We start from the raw sequence: 21,388 nt of genomic DNA, 5'->3' as shown, positions 1-21,388 counted from the left end.
CAGCATGCAGTTGAGAAAAATGGTGGGGGGGAGTTTTCAGATCTTTTACTGAAGTAAAAGTATTAACATCACACTGTGACAGCACTCAGCTTGTTTAAGTATAATGAGCACAGTGTGGCTGAAATATTAAAAAAAAAATAAAACGATGGGAAACGACTGCTTTCAATATTTGTATATGGATTCAACTGCCAATTTTTATTAAGATTTACTCGACTTTTTCCATCTAAACTCACCTTTACAAAATTTTTTTCCTTTAAGATTATAGGAAACATGAAAAAATCAGAAGACTCAAACTATTTATGTCTTCATGAAAACCAACTTAAAAATGAACTTCTCTTAAATAATAGTTTAACTGAATAGACTCTACTTGTTCTGAGTATTTACTTGTTTGGTTAAATCCATAAAAGCATTCATGGCTCTGTCACATGGTGATTGAATGGTGACTGCGCAAAATCTATTGGCAACCACTTTGAATCAAAAGTCAGTTGCACAAGTTGTCTGGTGGGAGGCAACATGTCTTCATACAACTGCAGTCCAGCTCAGACCGACTACAATCGCTGTAGTCAAACTGGTGAACGGGTTTGCGAATTAATTGAAGTGTTATTTATAAACTAAATTGGCAGCACGTTGCAATCAGTCTGAGGCAGTCAAGGCAGCAAAGTTATCAACTGACCGTATTCTGGTTTTAATTCCTGATAGAAGCAAAGTTGTTAACACCTCGGTCATTTTGCTGCTAATTTACCATCCTGCAAAATTCTGTTTTGGTTTCAATTTAAGTTCTCAGTGGACTCTAAATAAAATAGATCCTTATTGTCACTCTTACAAGAACAATGAAAGACAGTTTGGCATCTCTCTGTTAGCAGTATGTAGATTTTTACATTAAATTTCTTTTAGAATAGAGAGAATAAAGAGAAACCATAAAGTAGACTTAAAGGTAAAGAGGTACCTACACAGGGAATGTATGTAATAATGTAAGTATCTACACAGAGTTGTACAAGTTATATACAGGTTATATATGCCATATAAAGGAGCAGTTGCAAAACAAGGAGCAAATCCACACAGCGCGAGGTAATCTACAGTTGTAGCTCATCAATCTTGTTGTTTAGTGACCGTGAGCTGGTGAGGAAAAGACTCGGAATAGCCATTCTGTGTGGGTTAGCCCTTAGCTTAGCCCTCAGCCCCACTGAAGTGTTATTAGTGATTATTAATCTCTGGCTCTCTTCCACAGTGTTTCTTTTATCCCGTCTTCCTTCTCTCACCCCAACCGGTTGTGGCAGTTGGCCCTGCCCCTTCCTGAGCCTGGTTCTGTTGGAGGTTTCTTCCTGTTAAAAGTGAGTTTTTCCTTCCCACTCTCGCCAAAGTGCTTGCTCATAGGAGGCCATATGATTGTAGGGGCTTTCTCTGTTTTCTTTTTATTATTGAAGAGTCTTTATCTAACAATATAAAGTGCCTTGAGGCAACTTATTTTGTGATTTGGCGCTGTATAAATCAATATGTAACTGAAAATTAAGTAGTTGAAATGTGAATTTCTGTGTATATAGACAGCAAGTGATTTATAACTTTAGCGAATTTACCACACTTAAATACAACATTATCACAAACAGACTGCATTCAATTGTCAGTTTGACCCTATTTAGTCACAAACTGATAGCAGACTGACAGACACCAAAGTCACTTTGAAGAAGTTCATTGTAGTAATTTTGGTCGTCTCCAACTGTTGTTTTCCATAGTGTGGCATTACCATAATTTCTAAACTGATGGTGAGTTGATCTTGATTGAAATACTTAAATAATTAAATTGTCTGATGAACAGTTTTTTTTTAATGGCTATTTTTGATATTTGAGAAACTACACAATACTCACATTTAGGAGGCCATAAAAAACATAAAATATATTTTCTTTCAGTTTACTGATCAGTCATCTAAACAGTTGTAAAGTAAAGTAAAGTAAAAAAACAAAACAAAAAAAAAACAGGCTTCTAAGATTGGAGACATTTAGTGTAAAAGTGGGGTAAAAAAAAAAACGACAAGCTGGAACAAAACTGTGGGAAGAGCTAGGTGACAAATCTCTGTTGGGTCGGGTGTTTTTAAATTTTTCTCTTAAAATGTTAAAATTGTGCAGCAATTTTATGGACACTGACACACCACTCAGTTGTGTAGTTATGTCTCAAGTACAAGTGACAAGTTGTCATTTTTTTTGTGCAGGTTTAATGTTGCAAAGTCATTTATTTTCTGAGTTATTATTGTTTTTCCCCCTTTGTTTTAGTTCTGTTTACTTAGTTAAACTAAACCTCTCGCGATGCTATAATTAGCAGTATGAAGGTGAGCTGTCTAAAATTAATGTAGACTAAAACTAAATAAAGAGTTTCTCTTACAAAGTTGAATTCATGGCTTTCTCACTGGTTTCGTTTAAATGACAGAAAACAAAGTATTCAGTTACTCCAGGAAGAATGTCTTTACTATTTCAGTAAAGCGTAATAACTGTAGGGTGTCTGTATCTGTCCCAGACAGGGGAAGCGTCAGGGTGAGCTTTGGCTCCGAACAAGCCGCTGGGCGCTTGCATAATGTTTAGTCATCAATGTAAATCAGAGCACACTCAGAGCGGAAACCCAAACTGCCATCTGGTCACTGGCTGGAAAATCTGATGGATTCAGGAGGGAATCCACTGACTGCACACATTCACACAACTGGGAGATGAACAATGTCAAACAGGGACAGAGAGCCTTGAGTATTAATGCTGAACCCATCTGGTGAGTGACTTAAGTGCAGCTCTAGATAATGTGAAAAGTTATCTGCAGATATTTAAGCCTGGTATCATTATATCATTATATTACAGGAGCAGCCTCATGGAAAGTGAACAAATGGAGGAAGAAATTCTGTACAAAAAGAACAATTTTTAAAAGGTCTGCTTCTCTTCATGTTCCAAATTTCATTGTATGTTTTTTGTGTGAATGTTTTTGTAAAGCAGCTGCAAAACAAAAGTAATGGAGCAGAAGAATGCTCAAGTAATGTATAAACACATCAGTTTTTACTTTAACTCTGATGTCTGTGTTTTCATGGCAGTCCTTCAGTGTAAGGGGAGATTAGGACAGGATTGCAACAAATTGTTACCCATACACTCTAATGACAAAATTGACCTCAGTAAGACTGAAGTGTACACTCACAGAAATCATAACAATGGTTTAAGTGAGTTACTGCATTCCGGTGTTATGTTAATATAAGACTATAGTCATGTGATCAGCAGTTTAGGCAAATAGCTACCAAAATATGAACTTTTAAATGTCATTTTTCCTCAACTTATTTATCTGCGGAAACACATAAAACATCAGTTAAAGAGATCCTTTACATTCATTTATGAATTAACCGTACTCACCATCTCTGCCAAACACAGTCCTGAGGACTCGAGGGCAGGGGATGGTCACGGTCTCTCCAAACTCCGCTCGCTCCCAGCATGCTATGCTGTCCCAATCTCCTTTGCATCCGGGGCCTGTGAACGGTGGGTAGTTAGGTTTAGAAAATTTTCACCTTGAAGTATACATTTAAAATTCCTCTTTAGAAACAAACATACAAAAAAGGCAGCAGCACCTCTCACTTGCTAAAAGTACATTTTTGCATTTGTGAGTGGATGCACGAACTGTGTGAAGTTGTTGCCTCAGTGACACAGTAGCTCCTCTGGCTCATGACCCATCACTATACAAAGATTATTGTAATGTGTCAGATAACGATATAAAGTTATAAGCTTTACTGTCATTGGTTGGCTGTACTGCACAAACTGATGAGAAAGAAAATTGACTGAGAGGTCAAGGAGGCTTGGAAACAGTCTTATCCAGGACAAACTCATCTCTAAAATCTGACCAATACTCTGGGAGGAGTTTAACAACCTTAACCTTAAGCACTTTTCAGGTGTAGACCCATTAAGTCGACTACAGATAGGTAGACAAACTGAGTCGTCACCATTGCATAAACATGTTGGTGTTTCAGCCGGATGTGTTAAGAAACACTGGTAGACATACGGACCACAATACTGGAGGGATACTGGGGTATTCCCAGACCAGCCAAGAGATGCAATGCTTCCAGGATGTCCTGGGTCTTCCCCAGGGAATCCTTCTCCCAAATGGACATGCCATGAGGTGCCCAGTCAGACCTTCAAGCTACATCAGCAACAGCTCTACTCTGCGCGCCTCCAAAATAACCAAGTTCCTCCCTTTTTCTCAAAAAGTGAGTTTATACACCCTGAAGCTCATTTCCACAGCTTGCATCTGCAATCTGTCACAACCAACAAGGTGAGGCTGCAAATGCAGAGTGATTTGTCACTCAGCTCATGCAGCTTTGCCTGCATAATCGGTCAAGTCAGTCTCCCACTCTGGAATATCTCTCCAAGCTCTTAAGCGTGAGCCTTAATGGGTGTGAAAGTGCTGATGGCAAACTGAGCAGTCATATCGGCTTTTTAGCAAAACATGAATGGAGACGGCGTGCTTACTAAACGCACCCCTCCTCCCCAACACCCCTGCTAAACATCCATGCTGCATGAGCATCAAGCACACACACACACACACACACACACACACACACACACACACCTTTTAATACAATAACATATTAAATCTGTTTTTCTTATTAACTTGTTTGTGTGACGAGGAGGGGGTGGATATGAGCTTCTTCAGAAATAATCCTCCTCTTCTCCCCAATTGAGTGCACCTCTGTAAAGATCTTCATCCACAGTGAAACAAGACATAAAGAACATGAAAATTTGAAGCTCAAAATTTTCAATTTGTTTTTTCTTTTCATGTTATTTCCTGTTTTTCATGTTGCATTTCCTTGTTCCATGCTCACTTTCATATTGGTTTTATTTTTTTCTCTATTTCATTTAATCCTTCCTTTGGATTCTTTATTTCTTGCTATGCAGTCATCTTTGAGTCTATTCAACATTTATTTTCTGTCTTTAATTGTCTTATCGTCACATGTGTTTCCTGTTTTACTTCCCCTGTCTTTTCCTTATCTGTTTTATTGTTATGTTATTGCAGCATATCATACAATATTTATTTATCCTTCTTGCCTTCATGTCATATTATGACTTTCTCTTTGTGCAATTGTCTGTTTCCTGTTAAAAGACTCACTTTTTCTTATGTGTTATTAACTTCTATATTATAAAGGTTTAAAACTCCAGAGATGGGAAGGTTTTCAGGTATCTGTACTCTACTTGATTATTTTATACAGTATTTTACTGTCATTACTTTGGTCCTTATCATACGACTGTCGTAAAAGACAGAGATCAAAGAAACATATTCAAATGAAAAATCATATAATTTATGCATCTGTACCATACGCAGGGATTAAAGTGGGTCAGAATCATCCGGAACAGCATTGGAGGTGCAGAATAAGTTGTGGGTGTGGCACAATCTAGCTAGCTAGAAGAGGAGGTAAAATCAACCACCTTCAATGTGAACAGAAACCAGAGCTCGTTTTCTTCTTTTTTGCTCTATTTTTCTCTCCTGGTGTTCAATGTAAAACACATTCAAGCTGAAAACATTCAGTCTAATCAGAAATTAATGTGAAGGAAGTTTCTTGCCCCTTAATATTTTATTAAGCGACTAGGAATTTATTAAAGAATTATTATTATTAACATAGAAGGTAAAGGTTCAGCAGTCCAAAATACTTGGTGGGAGAGCTGCTTTTTGATGAATCAGTATCGGGGGGGGTTTTAACGCTGTTCTTTTACTTTAGTGATGAATGTTTGTACTGTTGCCACCTCTGCTGAACGCATGCCCTGGTCTCCCGTGTATGGGTTCTTGATTCTGAAATGGTTACATTTCCTTCCTTTGTGAATTTGGCCTAGCTTCCAAATGTAGGAACCAAAGCTTATTCTTGTCAAGACCTCTCTGTAAATAATCTGCAAGAAGAAAATGCTAAATTCAGACACCATCCTTCCTTTAGAGTACTAAAAAGAGGAACAGCCAGGGGGTGGAGGGGTGGTGGAGGGGGTGGAGGGGGTGACGGTGAGACAAAAAGTCGTAAAAGACGGGAAAAAACAGACAGAGAGAGCAAAAGAGGGCAAAAAATGAGAGATGAAAGAGTGAGAGAACAAATATCTTTGGGTAAAATGGCTCAAACACAGATTTGAACTCATTGGTGCATGAAGAAAACTCCATCTACCCGCTAAGTGATCCATCCTTTCTCTGAGCGCTTTCATAAAAACACATCAGAGGACCAGTTTTTAAGTGACCAGGCGGCAAAAGCACAGCAGTACACATCTGGAGGGATGTTGTCTTTCTCTGCTTTATGGTCTTTTTTTTAAATTTCCCAGTCAGTACAAAGTAAAGGGTGACTGAGCCTTTTGGATTTCATGCAGTGAGTTTTTAAAAGTGACTTATGTATAAGTGGGTAAATATATTCCATTAACCTCCTTCAGTTACAGACATGTTCTGAAGGAAAACTTTGCTAAAACTCCATTTTTACTTCAATTTGACATCCAAAAGTTTCCAAATACTCGCAAATGTCAGAGTTGGCTGGCACTTTATTTCACACAATTTTGACACAAATGATGTGTTCGGTGGTGGCCAAGTCAGTGAGTGATCACAACATGACATTATAGACTTTGTGATTTCAAGCTGCCCCTGATGAAAAATGACCAGTGTGAAAGAATCTGTCATATCTTTGGTTTAGCATTCAAACCCACAAGCTCAAGTTGACTTAGAAGAGGTTTGAAGTTGCCCATCTAAAGACTGAGTGTCAAAAAAATGAAGATGGTTGAAAATATACATCAAACTTGCTGTTGTATCCAAGTTTATTTGATTCATGCTGCACAGTGTGGCTTGCAATAAACTTGCTGAATTCAAAGTGCCTGATGAGTACTTTGCACAGTTTTCCATATTTTCCATATTTCATATTTGATACATACAGTTTTGTTTTGTTTTAATTTGTCAACTGGTTCAATAAACTATTTTATTTTATGTGGCAGTTTGTTTAATGAAGGCAGCTGAGGCTGCACAACCTGAAACAAACTGAGTCTGGTGATTGGTCACTGCAGCACACACAGTAAAAGGCTCATTGCCCCAGGGTGGAGGGATGAGCAATACATGAGGCCCTTTCTATTCCTTCTATAAAGCTCCTCCCATTCTGACGTTTGAAACAAACAAACAAATCTACACATGCACATCGACACTTTGCAATAACGTACACTTGCAACAGTCCTGATTATTACTACAGTTTTACTTATAATTGGTTCTTTGTTATCACTTAGATGATTTAAGGATACATGTAAGCAAAAGCAGCATATGAAACTAAAACAAGAAGTATGAAAAAATAGTCATCATAACTCTGGAAATGGTCTTCTTTTTTCATGCCTCGTTCTTTAGAGAGGTCGTCACAGCGGCTATATCTGCATATCTGATGCCCATCATGATACTGCCATCCCCATTTATGCAGGCTTGGGACCAGCAGTGGCTCATGTCCCCCAGCTGACACAGCCACCCATGTTTGCTGACCAGGTTGAGTGGAAGTAACCCAAAAATAGGCTAACTAACGCTGAGGATAGACACCAAATATGATGACAGACAGAGGGCAATCATGTGTATTACAGTATATATTATTGAAATGTTATTTAAGTGATCAGCATAGACCTCAGAATCAAATTAAACTTAAGGTCCATTTAGAAACATTTTTGCTACTTTTAAAGGTCAAATGTGAGATTCTTGGTTTTCACCAGGGCTGAGCGAGTTAAATGTCAACTGTTTTGTGTCAAAACATTAGCGGGGCTACAGCATCAGATAAGATCCTGAGAGATTAGTTATAATAAAACTGCTCTCCCCAGCAGATTTGACCCCGCAGAGGTTTTCAGCCGTGTTAAATCTTTGCTCTCGTTCGTGTCATTGAGCTTTAATTAACACAGCAGGAGCGTCCAAACTCACATCACTCGTCAATGCTGTGCAAACTGTTTTGGGCTTGAACATAACAAAATAGTATTTTTATGAGCTTTTCATAGACAAACTGTGCATTATGCATGCAGACTTTTGTGCATTTTAGACATAGATGCGTAGTTTAAACTTTAATGATGGAAAGGGAAAGTTTGATCAAGTTTTTCTGGCTAATAGAAACATCACTGGAGACGTTTCAAATGTGTTTCTGTTGGATCTGGTGACTTTCACTCAGAAGATGGTACACTGTGGTCATAAGGGATGGACATCAACACGCAGGTGGGCTATGGTGTTGGTACTTAGGGGCTCAAAGTATGTCAAGAAAAGCAAAAAAAAGCGATGGAGATTGATTGCGTTACACCACCACAAGCCTGTCTCTTTAATACAAGGCGGGAGGCCTCCATGCTTTCATGTTGTTTACAGAAAATTCTGACAGTACTATCCGAAAGTCGCAGCACAAATTGAGACTCATGGGATCAGGAAATATTACCTTATATTGTCCAGTTCGGCTGATTCTTTACGAACCGTAGCCTCAGTTTCTCATTTCTTAGCAGACAAGACTACCCGTGTCAGCAATTACCCAGTGACAATCGGTGCAGTCTTTTGCTGCTGCTTCAAGGATCAATGTGTTGCACATTCAGAGATGCTCTTCTGCAAACTTTGGTTGTAACAAGTGGTTGTTTGAGTAATTTTGCATTCCTATCAGCTCAAAGCAGTCATTTCTTCTCTTACAGCAGATAAAGCATTTTTGCCACTTACCAGAAAGTTTCTATTTTTTGGAGGATTCTTAGTAAACCCTAGTGACAGTTGTGCTGGAAAATCGTAACATATCAACAGTTCTTTAATTCTCGGACCAGCCCATCTTTCAAGTCACTTACATCACCTTTATAGCCCTTTCTTATGCTTGCTTTGAACTTCATCAGCTTGTCTTGACCATGTCTTCATACCTACATCTGTTGAGTCGCTGCCATGTGATTGTCTGATTAGATATTTGCATTAATGAGCAGAAGAACAGGTGTACCTAACAAAATGGTCAGTAAGTGTATGTGTGACGTCGGCATCATTCCTCGTATACTTGCTTGCACTTTCCCAGTGGAGGGGGTCTTGATGCATTCTCAATCATCCAGGAAAGTAAATCTCCAAAAGTTGATTCTGTTCATCTGGACGTAGCGTTTTGTGACGTCCAGATGAACAGAATCAACTTTTGGTGATTTCCCAGTGGAGGATTGAAAGGAATACCCAACGGATTATTATTCTTATTCTATTAAGACATTTCATGACTCGAGGAAGTTACAATATTGAGCTTTTTTTTTTTTTTTAAATAGCAGCATAAACCTAGCTTAGGTTCTTCACAAAAATGTTCACCTGTTGCTACACAATCAAACTATTTTTAAATGTAATAAAATGATCCTGCCATTTTAAATGACACATGCAGAGTTGATGTTTATTATTGTTTAAAAAACATCATTATATACAGGATGTAATGAGACTGGATGAGAGTGCCACCCCTGCTCCATGCATTAGAGTTACACTGTTGCAATATGATATTATATAAATTGCATTTAAATAAATTGTACACAATATAAAAGAGGTAGCTAAACCACATGTATCCCTGCCCACGGCTATTGCACGAATCATGGTATTGGCATGTGAAGTGACATATTGCATAAAATATAATAAAATAATATAGAGAGGAGTGACATGTAACTCAAACATGTGGCAGGGGAGGTGAGAGCAGACTGAACAATACTCTGGGATCTAGAGAAGTAGAATTTTGTTTCCAGTGTCTCGGAGAGAGGCAAGAGGACAGCCAATTATTTTTAGGCCATATCGATGACCTTCTGTAGACCTTTTTTTAGTCACCGCTGAGCTTCCAGCACACCACAGCACACCACAATGTGAGGCAGTATGTTAAGACACTTCCTACTGTGGAGCGGTTAAAGGTCACCAGAGCTTTTCTTCAGGATTCTGAGAAAGTGTAAGAGTTGCTGCGCCTGCAGACCAGGAGAGACTGTCTGTTCTGCAGATTTCCAGGAATTCGAATCTGTGGTCCACGCAGTCTCAATTTATCAAGATGGGGAGGGGGACTATCCTGCAGCTGAGTTCTTTTATTTGTTTATTTATTTATTTAAATTTTTGGTCAGCTTATGGACCTCCTCTCTCTAAGCAGACTAAAGGAGGAGTCGGACTAATATTGATATACTTCAAAATTTGAAACACGTGTGCTACAAATGTTCTGATGTTAATGGTACTGTATACTATTATAACATCTGACACGATTTGCATAGAAACTATTCACTCAGAACATTAAAATACATCACCAGATTTACAGTGTTGTATTGAGTATGTCCCAGCTGAGGTTCAAACACATAAACTGTCTCCATCTGTTTACATTTTTGACTGCGGTGGCCGGATGACGGATGATTCGACTTTTTCACTATCCCTCACTATATTTCATGTGGCTCAGGGGCGAAGAGGTTAGAGATTTTTATATCACCAACTCTCAGTCCAGTATTTCTCATTATTTTTATGTAAAAGTAGTGGATTTTTCTTTATGGATCATTAAAAACACTTACTTTACACTTAGTTTAGTTCAACAAAAATATATAATCAAAAGCTCTTTAAAGGCTTTTCTCTTCAATTTTCTCCCGACTCCTTTCTGTTTTGTACTTTCTGAGCTGTGAACTTCATCAGAGGACCACATTCTGTGTATTTTCTGTGGTAATTAGCCTCTTTTGCAGATGGGCACATAGGAAGATAAAGTCTGGGTGAGACTAATCAGCTATTTTGAAAGCATAAGTCAACATTTGGGAAAACTGCTGAGCTGCTTTTATATGCAGCACTGATGAAAAGAGAACAGAACTGTTAGCCTGGCCATGTCCAAAGTTTAAAAAGTTAGCAGAAAGCTTTCTACTTCCTCTAAAGCTCACTTCCTAATGCCATGTATGTCAGTGGATATGCAAATATAGGAAAAGACTTGTCATATTATAGGTGTATCAAGTGGCAATAATGATAAATTGCAAAAATGAAACAATGATGTTGATTTTGTAACTGCACTTTTGGAAAGAAAGCTAGAAAGAGATTAGTGTTAAACCATCCATCCAACTTCTTCAACTTCATCCAAGGCCAGGTCATGGGAGAAGTCCATCTCTCCATCCACCTCCTCCAGTTTATCCAGGGGAAGACCAAGACGTCTATCCCAGGGCCTTCTCCAAATAGGACATGCCCAGAACATCATACCCAAGAGGCATCATCCCTATCAGATCTCTGAACCACCTCAACTAGCTCCATTCAATGTGGTGCAGTAACAACTCTATACTGAACTCCTCTAAAATGACTAAACTCCAAACTCTAAGGTAGAGATCAGCCACACTTCAGAGAAAGCTCATTTTTGCCACTTTTATCTACAGTCTCATTACCCCAAAGGAAAAAGAGATCGTGGGGTGGCTGTGGTTCAGGCGGTAAACTGGGTCATTTACTGACCGGAAGGGTGGTAGTTCGACCCCGCTCCACTCTCCCTGCTGTTTAAATACTTAAACCATGTAGGGCAGCAATCCTGACCCAGAACAGGCACGCCATTTTCTGGCTGAGGACTATGGCCTCAGACTTGGAGGTGCTAATTCTTATTTGTGCCACTTCACTACGAGCTGGAGGCCGTCACCTGAAGAAGTCAACAGGACCCTATCGTCAAAGCAGAGATAAGAGTCTGAGGTCATCAAGGCAGAAGTCTTTGTACACAACCACAGAGGACTTTAAAGGAAATCAATGTGTGAAAGAACTGAAGACTTTCAGCTTTAAATCAAGGGGTATTACAAAAGTTTTGCAGTTTAATTCTTAGCTACCAGTCAGTGTTGTGTACATATCCAAAACAGAGGCTTGTTCTCAATCGGTTCAAACATTTTTCAAACCTGCTCCTCTTGACAGCACTATTATTAAAGACCACCAGAAGCAATATCTTACGATCTTCAGACAAGAGACCCGACCAAACCTTGAGGTAAGATTATTTTGTCACATCAATAAAAGTCAAGCTTGTGTTGTAAATGACAAACAACGGCATCCTGCAGCATCCTTGGCAGAAAAACTTACACACAAACTCATGTAATCAAATGATAATAAATTAATAGCAAGTCTGGGTTTCAGAAGAGCGCTTGGGTGTTTTTGGAGAAAATGTTTTTGAAGAAAATGCCTTGTTGCTGTCACAAATCACCCCTGACACTCGTCTCCACCCTGCTCCACTCTCGTCTTCACCTCTCTTGTGAACTGTCTGTTGCTTCAGATGTTTTTCCCCAAGCGTTTAAACCTTCTCTATGTTCTACTCTTTGCACGTTTATCTATCTCAGTCTAATTTCAGAGTGTCAAAGCGTGGCCCACAGGCTAATGGTGGCACTTGTTAATATATTATTATAGTAAAAGATTTACTACTGTGTTTAACTCTAAGGATCAAGAATAAAGAAGCGTTTCTCTTTTGTTGAACCACCAGAGCAGCTCCCTGAGCAACAGACGTCCATGGTTATCATCCTCTGGGCTAAATCTGGTCATTGCATGCATCAGCCTCTGTGGATTCAATTACTGTGTTACAGTTTCCTCAAAACAGAAATTAAAGATATTTGGGAAACTGCCCTTAAACAAAACTATATTCAACGGTGAGATTAATAATCATTACAATCAGGACCTGTGAGGGGTAAGTCTCTGTTTTCTTTTTTGTTTTGTTTGATTCAAGTTTAGATGGATAGTTGGCCATTTCAACACTATAATTGAACCCGCAGGCACTGAGGCTGCAGACACTTAACTAACTTAATTTATTTAAGTTAAATTTTAGGTAGCACAATGTGCAACTGGAAGAAAATCAGCCCTTACAAAAATAAATGATTATTTGTCATTTTTATTTTAGATCACAAAGTAACCCAAAAGTTTGAGCAGTAGTCTATACTTCAGGATAACAGAGTTCTTAATTTGTGATTAGTTTTTTTCCTGAATTTGGCAGAAACAATCACACATCTGTCGTGTCCAGATTTAATTCAGGAAAGATTTCGTGTGAATCCATTCCCAGCTGCAGAGATTGCACAGATTTTCAGTGCACTCAGTGAAAGCTAAGTGACCTTTACGAAAGCTTTTCGTGTTGTGTAGAAAACCTGGCTGGACAGAAGACAAAATATGGGCTTAAACTGCGTTATGAGATATAATCATGTTCTCACATGGTGTGATTACATGTACACACTGTATGCAGGGTCCTTCATGCTTTTGCATATCAGCCTTCAGACTGCAGGGTTTACTTTTGCAAATGTTTTCTCTTTATCTGAGCCTATTTCAGTGGAACAAAAAGCAAAACTTCAACTTTATAAAAAGAAAATGAATAATTATAAAAGTTCATTTGAAAGTTTGACTCAAAGCAAACACTAAATTACTGATAACCCGATAGCTAAATGCCTGAGGGATTTCCTTCTAAGGACTGCCAGGAGAACTGCTGTACTAAACGCTGCATTGGAGCTGGAGTTGTTCAACTACAAAACAAGAGACACACTATATAAGTAGCTGAATGATATCAATGATATGAATAACTTTTGCAAGTGGAACCCGGTTAGCTTACAAATAAGGAAAGGAAGGACAGGAAATTAGCTGGTTAGCAATAATTTTAGTTTCATGATAAGAATGAAGGAATTTATCACAACTAAAGCAATTTAATCAATCCTGGGCAAAAAATAAAAAATATAAAATACATATAAATTCCAAATAGTGACGTTGCCACAGCTCTTTAACATTTATACCAATCATTAAGCTGCGAATACTCGCTGCAGCAAGAAGTGTCACCAACAGGCAAAACCTCAGTATTAGCACTTGTATAGAAGATGTTTCCTATACCAGTCAAAACCTGAATCAAAGAAATAAGAGCTGCCACTACATGAAAGCAGAGTTTGCACCAGCAGATGTGACTTCAGTTTCTGTGTCCTCACCATTCAAGAGGGCAAACGCGGCAAAAATAATTGTCCCAGAAAACAATCCTGGAAACCGTGACTGAGGTCAAATAGTCCAAAAGATTCCCGCATCACCTTTTCCTAATAACTTTTCCTTCACTTTGATGAAAACCTTCATAAAGAAAGGAAAGGAGAAATTTATACAGACTTGGGGAAGGAAAATGCAGTGCACCAAGACTTTACTGAGACAAGGCTCTTTGATGTGACAGTGAATGTTCTTGTGGGTCTGCTATGCTGAAACTTTGTCCCAAATATAAATTACAAAGAGCACATCAGAAACTTAACTCCATGGGCTATGATGCTATTTGATATCACTCACATACAGAGGACAGCCTGTAAAAATGACATTTTACTTGTAATGTTAAAGAAAAGTCTATAAAACAAGATGAAATGCTTGTCACATTCTCATCCCGTCTGCTGACATTTTCTCATCCCACTGGAGACATGATCCAGTATAACTCCTGCCTTTTAAATAATGACAGTCTTAAAGGCTGGGCAGTAGAGCAATGTGCAAAACTAATGCAAAGTGAATTATGATAAACCTTACATTCATGTTGACCATCTTAATATATATCATAATCTGTATAAAGCTTATTTATATAAGCTTTTAAGCTTATATAAGCTGATTTTATTACAGCAGCATGACACTCATAGTTCACCTTTGGGTTTATCAGCCTTTCATTGAAGGTTCATAACCTATCAGGATGTCATGGCTTATAAAACACAAAACACTGTTAATTAACATCTACACAATTTGTGCTGCTTCCCATGAATTATCTCATTTTCTTTCCTTTAGTTTTTAGAGACTCGCTCTGCAGAGTGAAAGCTTTCCACAGCCACAGGTGTTAGCAAACTGGTGTGCATGAATGAATACGCAGGATAATTAGATCAGTTGCACCAGATGTTGATCCCTAATGCAGTCAGCATAATGGATGATCGAGGGAGCTAATTTTGGTATTTCCTCAAACACCTGTTGTCGGGGAAAAGGCAACGTTAGCATGAGCCGTGGAGCCACAACGGCCACGTTAATGCTTGAAACAAGCCAGATTTAAAGATTCTGTCCAGCTACACAAAGTTTTTCCAAGTTACTGTTAGAAGATATCTGGTTTCTAACAGTTGTGCTTTGAGTGATTGTGACCTTTATAGCTGCTGTTGGCCTGCTTCTCCCTCAGCTTCTTTATGCACTCGGCCCGGTCTCTCTCCACCTCCAGCAGGAAGTTACAGGTTGGATGTCGGCCGTCAACCTGCAGTGGAAGCAATAAAAAGAATACAAATTGTAGATAAAATATTTAGGCTATGTCAACCTTAAAACAGTCTGAGAGTGTGAAGGAAATCAGGTGTCCATATCAACAAAGTTGAAAACTGTTATACACTGTCTTTAACACATTTTCTTACACACATGGCCACATCTATATTAGCAGCTACCAAGGTACATTTTGGAATTTATTTGCATTTTCTTTTTACATCCATCTGAGAGAATAATGCTTTAATGGCAGACAATCCCCTCATGTCCACTGTGCACATGCAAGCAAGCTCCTGCATATACACAATCCAGATCTGCTGCTGCTTAAGATAAGACACTTGTAAATAAAACTACAAGGAGCAATGAGGACTCTGGCACCTTGGTATACGTCACGCTCAGGCTGGTTGAGGAGAAATGCCAGCGGATCGTGTTGCAGTAGAGGCATTTCATGCAGTCACTTTAATTAAATTTAATTGACTGTGGAATAAATTAGTTATTTATCACTTTGTGTTCTCATTAGGTGGCTCTGGAGAATTTCCAGTTATTATTTGTCATATTGCTTCATATCATGTCTGAAACCCTCAATGAAAATGTTATGCAGTAAATCTTTATATTGTCAGCAAACATAACTTCCTGTTGTCACCAGTGTTGGTCAAGTTACTTGAAAAAAGTAATCAGTAACTAATTACTGATTACTTCCCCAAAAAAGTAATCCCGTTACTTTACTGATTACTTATTTTCAAAAGTAATTAATTACTTAGTTACTTAGTTACTTTTTAAAAACACGATTTACAACCTGAATAGGTGATAAAGCGATAGATCTGTCAACCCAATTCTACTTTTTCTGCATAATCCATCATACAAAATGTAATCAAATGGAAAAGTCTCTTTTTTTTAAACTTGTTTCATCCGTTTTAATCTTTCAACTTTATGCATCAAGCAAAAATTAAATTATATGCACCATTCTCTGACTTGAAGAAATTAGTTTAACATTTAAACCTATTTTCTGCACATTCCAGCACATAAAATAAAATATTTTTTGTGTTTACACTCAGTCTTTCAAATAGATGCAAGTAAAACACAGCAGAAAGTAAATAAAATCAAAGACTAGCAGTCCTGTTGCTCTATTTTCACCTGTAAAGCAGGAGTAGGGTAGGCGGAGGTTTACCCTGGTGCAGGTGTGGCGCAGCGGTCAGTGGAAGAATCCGCGAGTTTCTCTGTGAATTTCCCATCACGTGGTTGTGCACTCGGTGCTTGTTTGGGGGGGTTTTTTCGCTGTAAAAAGAAGTTTTCTTCCCACGCACAACGGACGCTAATGTTTTTGTCACTTTTTATGGAATCAAACTCAAAGTAAGGTCAGTACTTCCACGCTTTAAACGCTGCACGCTCATACTCTCTCCCGCACTCGATATATGATCCATTGTTGATCTGCAGACAGCTGTTGTCACGAACGTCGCACTCGCTTACGTCACTGTCATGAGACATTCTCGCAAAAAAAAATCACGGTTTTAGTAACGCAGTAACGCAGCGTTCCTACGGGAAAGTAACGGTAATCTAATTACCGTTTTTGCAATAGTAATCCCTTACTTTACTCGTTACTTGAAAAAAGTAATCAGATTACAGTAACGCGTTACTTGTAACGCGTTACTGCCCATCTCTGGTTGTCACTAGGTGGCACCACGACTATGACTAAAGGTCAATTCGTTTGTCTCCTTATTTTTGACATGCTGCTGTGAAAAGTCAAAGTTTCGCAGTTTTGCATTGTCAGCATAGCTGGACTGGCCATCGGGCCGATGGTGATTTTTCGTTTTTACGGGTATAAACAATGGAAGGTGGTGGATTGTCCAGATGCTGGCCAATGTGTAAAAATAACTCAGTTGTTTGGTGGTGGCTATGGCGGCGCTTCCACAGAGGCCAGCAGGTGGATGAGGGAAAGGGGAGGCAGGAGGAGAAGAGACCCGAGGTGGCCGCCGGTCTGAGCGTCAGGTGAACTGAACTTCAGGTAAGACGTTATGACCTGCAGTCTATCTGGGTCAGATATAAACCAAGTTTAGGTGGAGTTTATTTTCGTTGTGCTGACTTTTTACAGTCAGTTACAATAACTCGTACTGCGTACTAGCTAGCATGACAGAGTGTCTATACAGCTGGGCAGGTGCTATGATGTTACTGATAGTGAACTCTATTTTATTCATAAGGATAGTTAGTAGAGTTGCCAACCATCCCATAAAAACGTAATCATCCTGCATTCAGAGAAAATATTAATTAACCATTAACCCAATTAATTGGGTCCTCCTACTACCACTCCTGCCTGCACACAGCCTTCACATAACATATCTGAACTTTATTTAGATTACTTTTAAGGTGGACGTGATCAACCTGTGAGGAGTACATCAAAGGATTGCTACAACTGTCGCACATAGATAGTTTGTGGCAAATCAGATAAGGCGGTAAGTCGTTGGTGGCTTTGATCCAACTGCTCGGATCAGTGGATTAAAGTGTAAAAACTGTCATTTCATTAAATATTGTCATACAGCGTTTATACCAGGACCAGATTGGACAATGTATGTCTGAATCACAGCAAATTTTGTACTGAATAATCAGAGGTCCCAGAGATGTTTCTGTACATTGTGGGACATTACATGTGTGTACATGTGTACCAAATTTCAATTCAAAGTATGTTTCTCGGGCATATTTTACAACCCTCTTGTGCAAAACCCATGAAATGCATGAATATCACCAGACCTGATATGTGTGCAAAATTTTCATGATTTGAGGCCATGGTTATGCACTCAATAAAAGCAACTGATTTGCCACAAAAATGGTAAATAGTAAATGGCCTGTATTTGTATAGCGCTTTACAAAAATAACCAAAACTAAAAGAACAATGACCATAATGACCATTAGCAGATCGTATGAATGACTTGTGTTTCTGAAATAATTCTGCAAACTTCTCACTTAAAATTAGTTTTACTGCAAAAACACCAAGAGAAGTGTGCAAAAGGGAATGATTTATTATATTAAGGAAACATAAGTCCATCCATCTATTTTCCTAACCGTTTATCCAGTGCAGCGTTGCAATGGGCCTGGAGCCAGTCCAGCAAAAATCCACCGTAACATAAAATAGGATAGTAGCGTAAACTCTATGTGCAGAGTTCAGAAGACAGTCATTTTAGAACACTGCCAAAAACTGATATTATTCCAAACCATCTGCAACATTTATTTTACACAATGTGTTTGCATTTTTCTTCACGTTCGTTAGAGATGGATGAAAGTGTTATAAGCTCATACACAGAGGAGAGCGAGGGTTATGATAGACAGATGAACAGAAGGTCAAGATAAGCTGCTTAAACCAACCAGTCAGCACTCCCTCTCTTAATATTTGTGTGTGTTTAAACAGAGACGCACATGAATCAACAGCGCGTAAATCCTGAGGAGGAAATTGTGATCGAGCCAAACGGCACATGACAAATGAATAACCATCTTCTATATTTTAAGTCATAATAGCACCTGTAATCAAACATGTTCTGCACTGTGTCTGTGTCTGATCTGAATTCAGTAGTATCACTGACTCATGTAAACTCCACAGCCTCGTTACTGCAGTTACACGAGTAAAGTTCTTGCATCAACAACACAGAAAAACTACCATTAACAATTAATTTGTTGCTTTTACTGAATCAGCACAAATTAAACACTTTAAATTTTAATCATTTTTATTCATATCACTTTGAATATAGATTTACCTCAGAGTAAAATATCCAATTCAAGTATTTTACGACTATGTGTCATTTCTCTTATTTTGCTCTTTAATGGGATCAACAGTTTTTAAACAGCTCCCAATGTTCTGTCCATCACTCAGTCAAAATCTCCCATAGAGGCTGTAGCTTTTTATCCCCTGGCATGAAGCAAGGCTGGGCATCATCCAGACAGCACACACAACCATGCACACAGACTTACACAACTATGAGCCTGAAGTGGCAGCTGAACTGCGATTTGACGCATCAAACACAGAATATTACCCAAATGTGAGTAATAGATTATTATTCAAAAACAAACTCAGAGTTCTTCAAAAGTCTCCTGAGATGAACGCAGCTAAAAATGAACGTGGGAATGAAAGTTGTTTCAGAAAGTTGTCGGTAATGTGACTAAAACCAAACACTTCATTTACTGGACAAAGGGTGAGGTCAAACACACAGAAACATTTGATATGTATGTAAAGGTGGAAACCAATAAAAGTTGTACAAAACATAGTAAACGCTTGAGTTTTCCCATCAGCATGCACTATTTTTGTCTTTGACAGATCTTACACCTCATGAATGAACAAATATACCAGAAAACACACAAATAGAAAGTCTTAGCTTAGCAGATTAGCTTGGGTGAAAGACCAAAAGTTGAGGCACACAACGATGTGTGCCACTGGTAAAGTTTCTGGGCTGCCTTTTCTCATAACAGCCATCCCTCAAGATTTTCTCCATTTAAAGCAATGCATTATTAGGGATTGTAACATCGAGTCCTTTTACTGAATCAGTAGACAGTTCAAAAACATTCCCACACCACTCGTGCTGATGAGTCCAAAAAAGGAAGAAAAAAGTCCATGAGTGACGAAACCTTTAACATTTTTTATTTCACTACGTATCTTTGAAATGTTTTTATATTACATATGCACTTTGGCTAGAAAATCCAAATCCAACATTATGTTAATTTTGTAAATCATGGTTCCATGTAAACACACAATCAAGCAGGATATGATGAAAGGTGAGGCTAGCTTGGTACTGTATGAGCTTGTAGTGTCTCTCAGTTCCTCAGTAAGCTCTATATTACAGCGGGTTATTTAATCATTCCAAATACCAACATGGCAACAGTGACAAGGCTCAGCTTGAAGCTTCTAACTAATGGGTGATATCAGGCAGCACATCATTTCCTTTTTCATCAGAGCCTTTTTGCTTGCCAGCAGTTGTTTAGGTAATGGATAAACTCTAAGAAATGGATATACACCAGACTGAACTGTTGTTACAGCAGCCAGCAAAACTGTCACCTATTTACATCTGAAAAAAATGATTTTATGTCCGGATGGAGACATGGTTTTGGTTTGGTCTTGTTCGGTTTGTCTCTCACACACTCAGGTAAGTCGATTTATGTCAGGTGTTGCTTTAATGTGCTCCAACCAGAACCGCTTCTTCTTTTTCATTTTTTCATTTTAGTCTGCCAACTCTTTTCTCTCTGCTTTTTCATCTTCTGAAGACATATTAAAGGTACTGTCAGTGGCAGTCCTAGCTGGTTTGGCGCCCTGGGCGAACACTCCCTCTGCGCCCCCCCCCCCCCAGAATATTAAATTCTGTAACATAATGTTCTGTTTGGAGTTTAGTCTGTTACTGTTACTATTTTTACCATTTCTTCTTGGAGCAACTGTAACCCACATTATTTCCTTAGGGATTAATAAAGTATTCTGATTCTGATTGTTTCAGGATGACCTGCCACTATCCAATGACACATCTGCTTACCTGCATCTTTTGCTCGTTTCTCCTCCTCTTCTTTTCTATTTCTTCTAAACTGAGCACCTGATGGCTTTGAACTTTTCTTGTCCATCTTCCATTGGTTTTAATTTTGCACTCCAGTACGAACACCCATCCCTCAACCCGAGGATCACCACAACATAACCTAACAGACCTACACCTTAGTTCACAGATTGGCTTTGTCTAGGGTTTATTTCTGGGATTTCACACAACCCAGGATTCAAATCATGAATACATAATGGGCTTGGATTTACAACATTATGAATGAAATGTGCTCTATTTGGAAGCAGCCGGCCCCTCCCCTTTCGACGGGTTGTGTGTGAGACTTTAAATCATCAAACTGTAAATTTTAAATTGTTATTGATCCCTTTACCCCGGTCCTAAAGTGTATATTTATTTTCTTACTCTTCTTATATTTACTGTTTGTTTACTTGCACTGCTGTAACTGGAGGCTCGTCGTCTCGTCTCTCTATATACTGGACTGTATGTAGCGGAGATGACAATAAAGTTTACTTTGACTTCAGCAGCGAGCAGGTGCACCGAGGGCTCTCGCGCTCACCTTTCGCATATAAATTTCGAAAAAACATTGGTGCAAATGATAAGTCTGTATCATAATGTCTGGTGTTTTCGTTGACATGTCTAATCTCCTGACAATAAGTAATCACAACAATATCGGCATGTTTATGCACACACATCAGAGGTTACACAAAGTTTATGACTGTGCATCAATTTGTTGGAAGACATAACCACAC

At 38.7% G+C, this 21,388-nt stretch overlaps 1 protein-coding gene across 1 annotated transcript in view; it reads right to left on the bottom strand.

Annotated features, from left to right (window-relative positions):
- Positions 1 to 21,388, bottom strand: part of LOC146368113 (vasoactive intestinal polypeptide receptor 2-like) — a 74,765-nt gene that overhangs the window by 33,405 nt on the left and 19,972 nt on the right. Inside the window, exons 2-3 of the mRNA XM_084912367.1 lie at positions 15,022 to 15,127; positions 3,372 to 3,485 (exon numbers count right to left, since the gene is read on the bottom strand). Of these exons, the coding sequence (XP_084768493.1) occupies positions 3,372 to 3,485; positions 15,022 to 15,127 (220 nt within the window). The remainder of the gene's footprint in view (positions 1 to 3,371; positions 3,486 to 15,021; positions 15,128 to 21,388) is intronic.

Source organism: Perissodus microlepis, chromosome 18, assembly GCF_051167445.1.
Source record: "Perissodus microlepis isolate ML-2025 ecotype Zambia chromosome 18, ASM5116744v1, whole genome shotgun sequence".
In the NCBI taxonomy this organism is placed as follows: Eukaryota; Metazoa; Chordata; class Actinopteri; order Cichliformes; family Cichlidae; genus Perissodus; species Perissodus microlepis.
The sequence above is the reverse complement of the archived record's forward strand: the minus strand, read 5'-3'. Positions and strand labels throughout refer to the sequence as shown.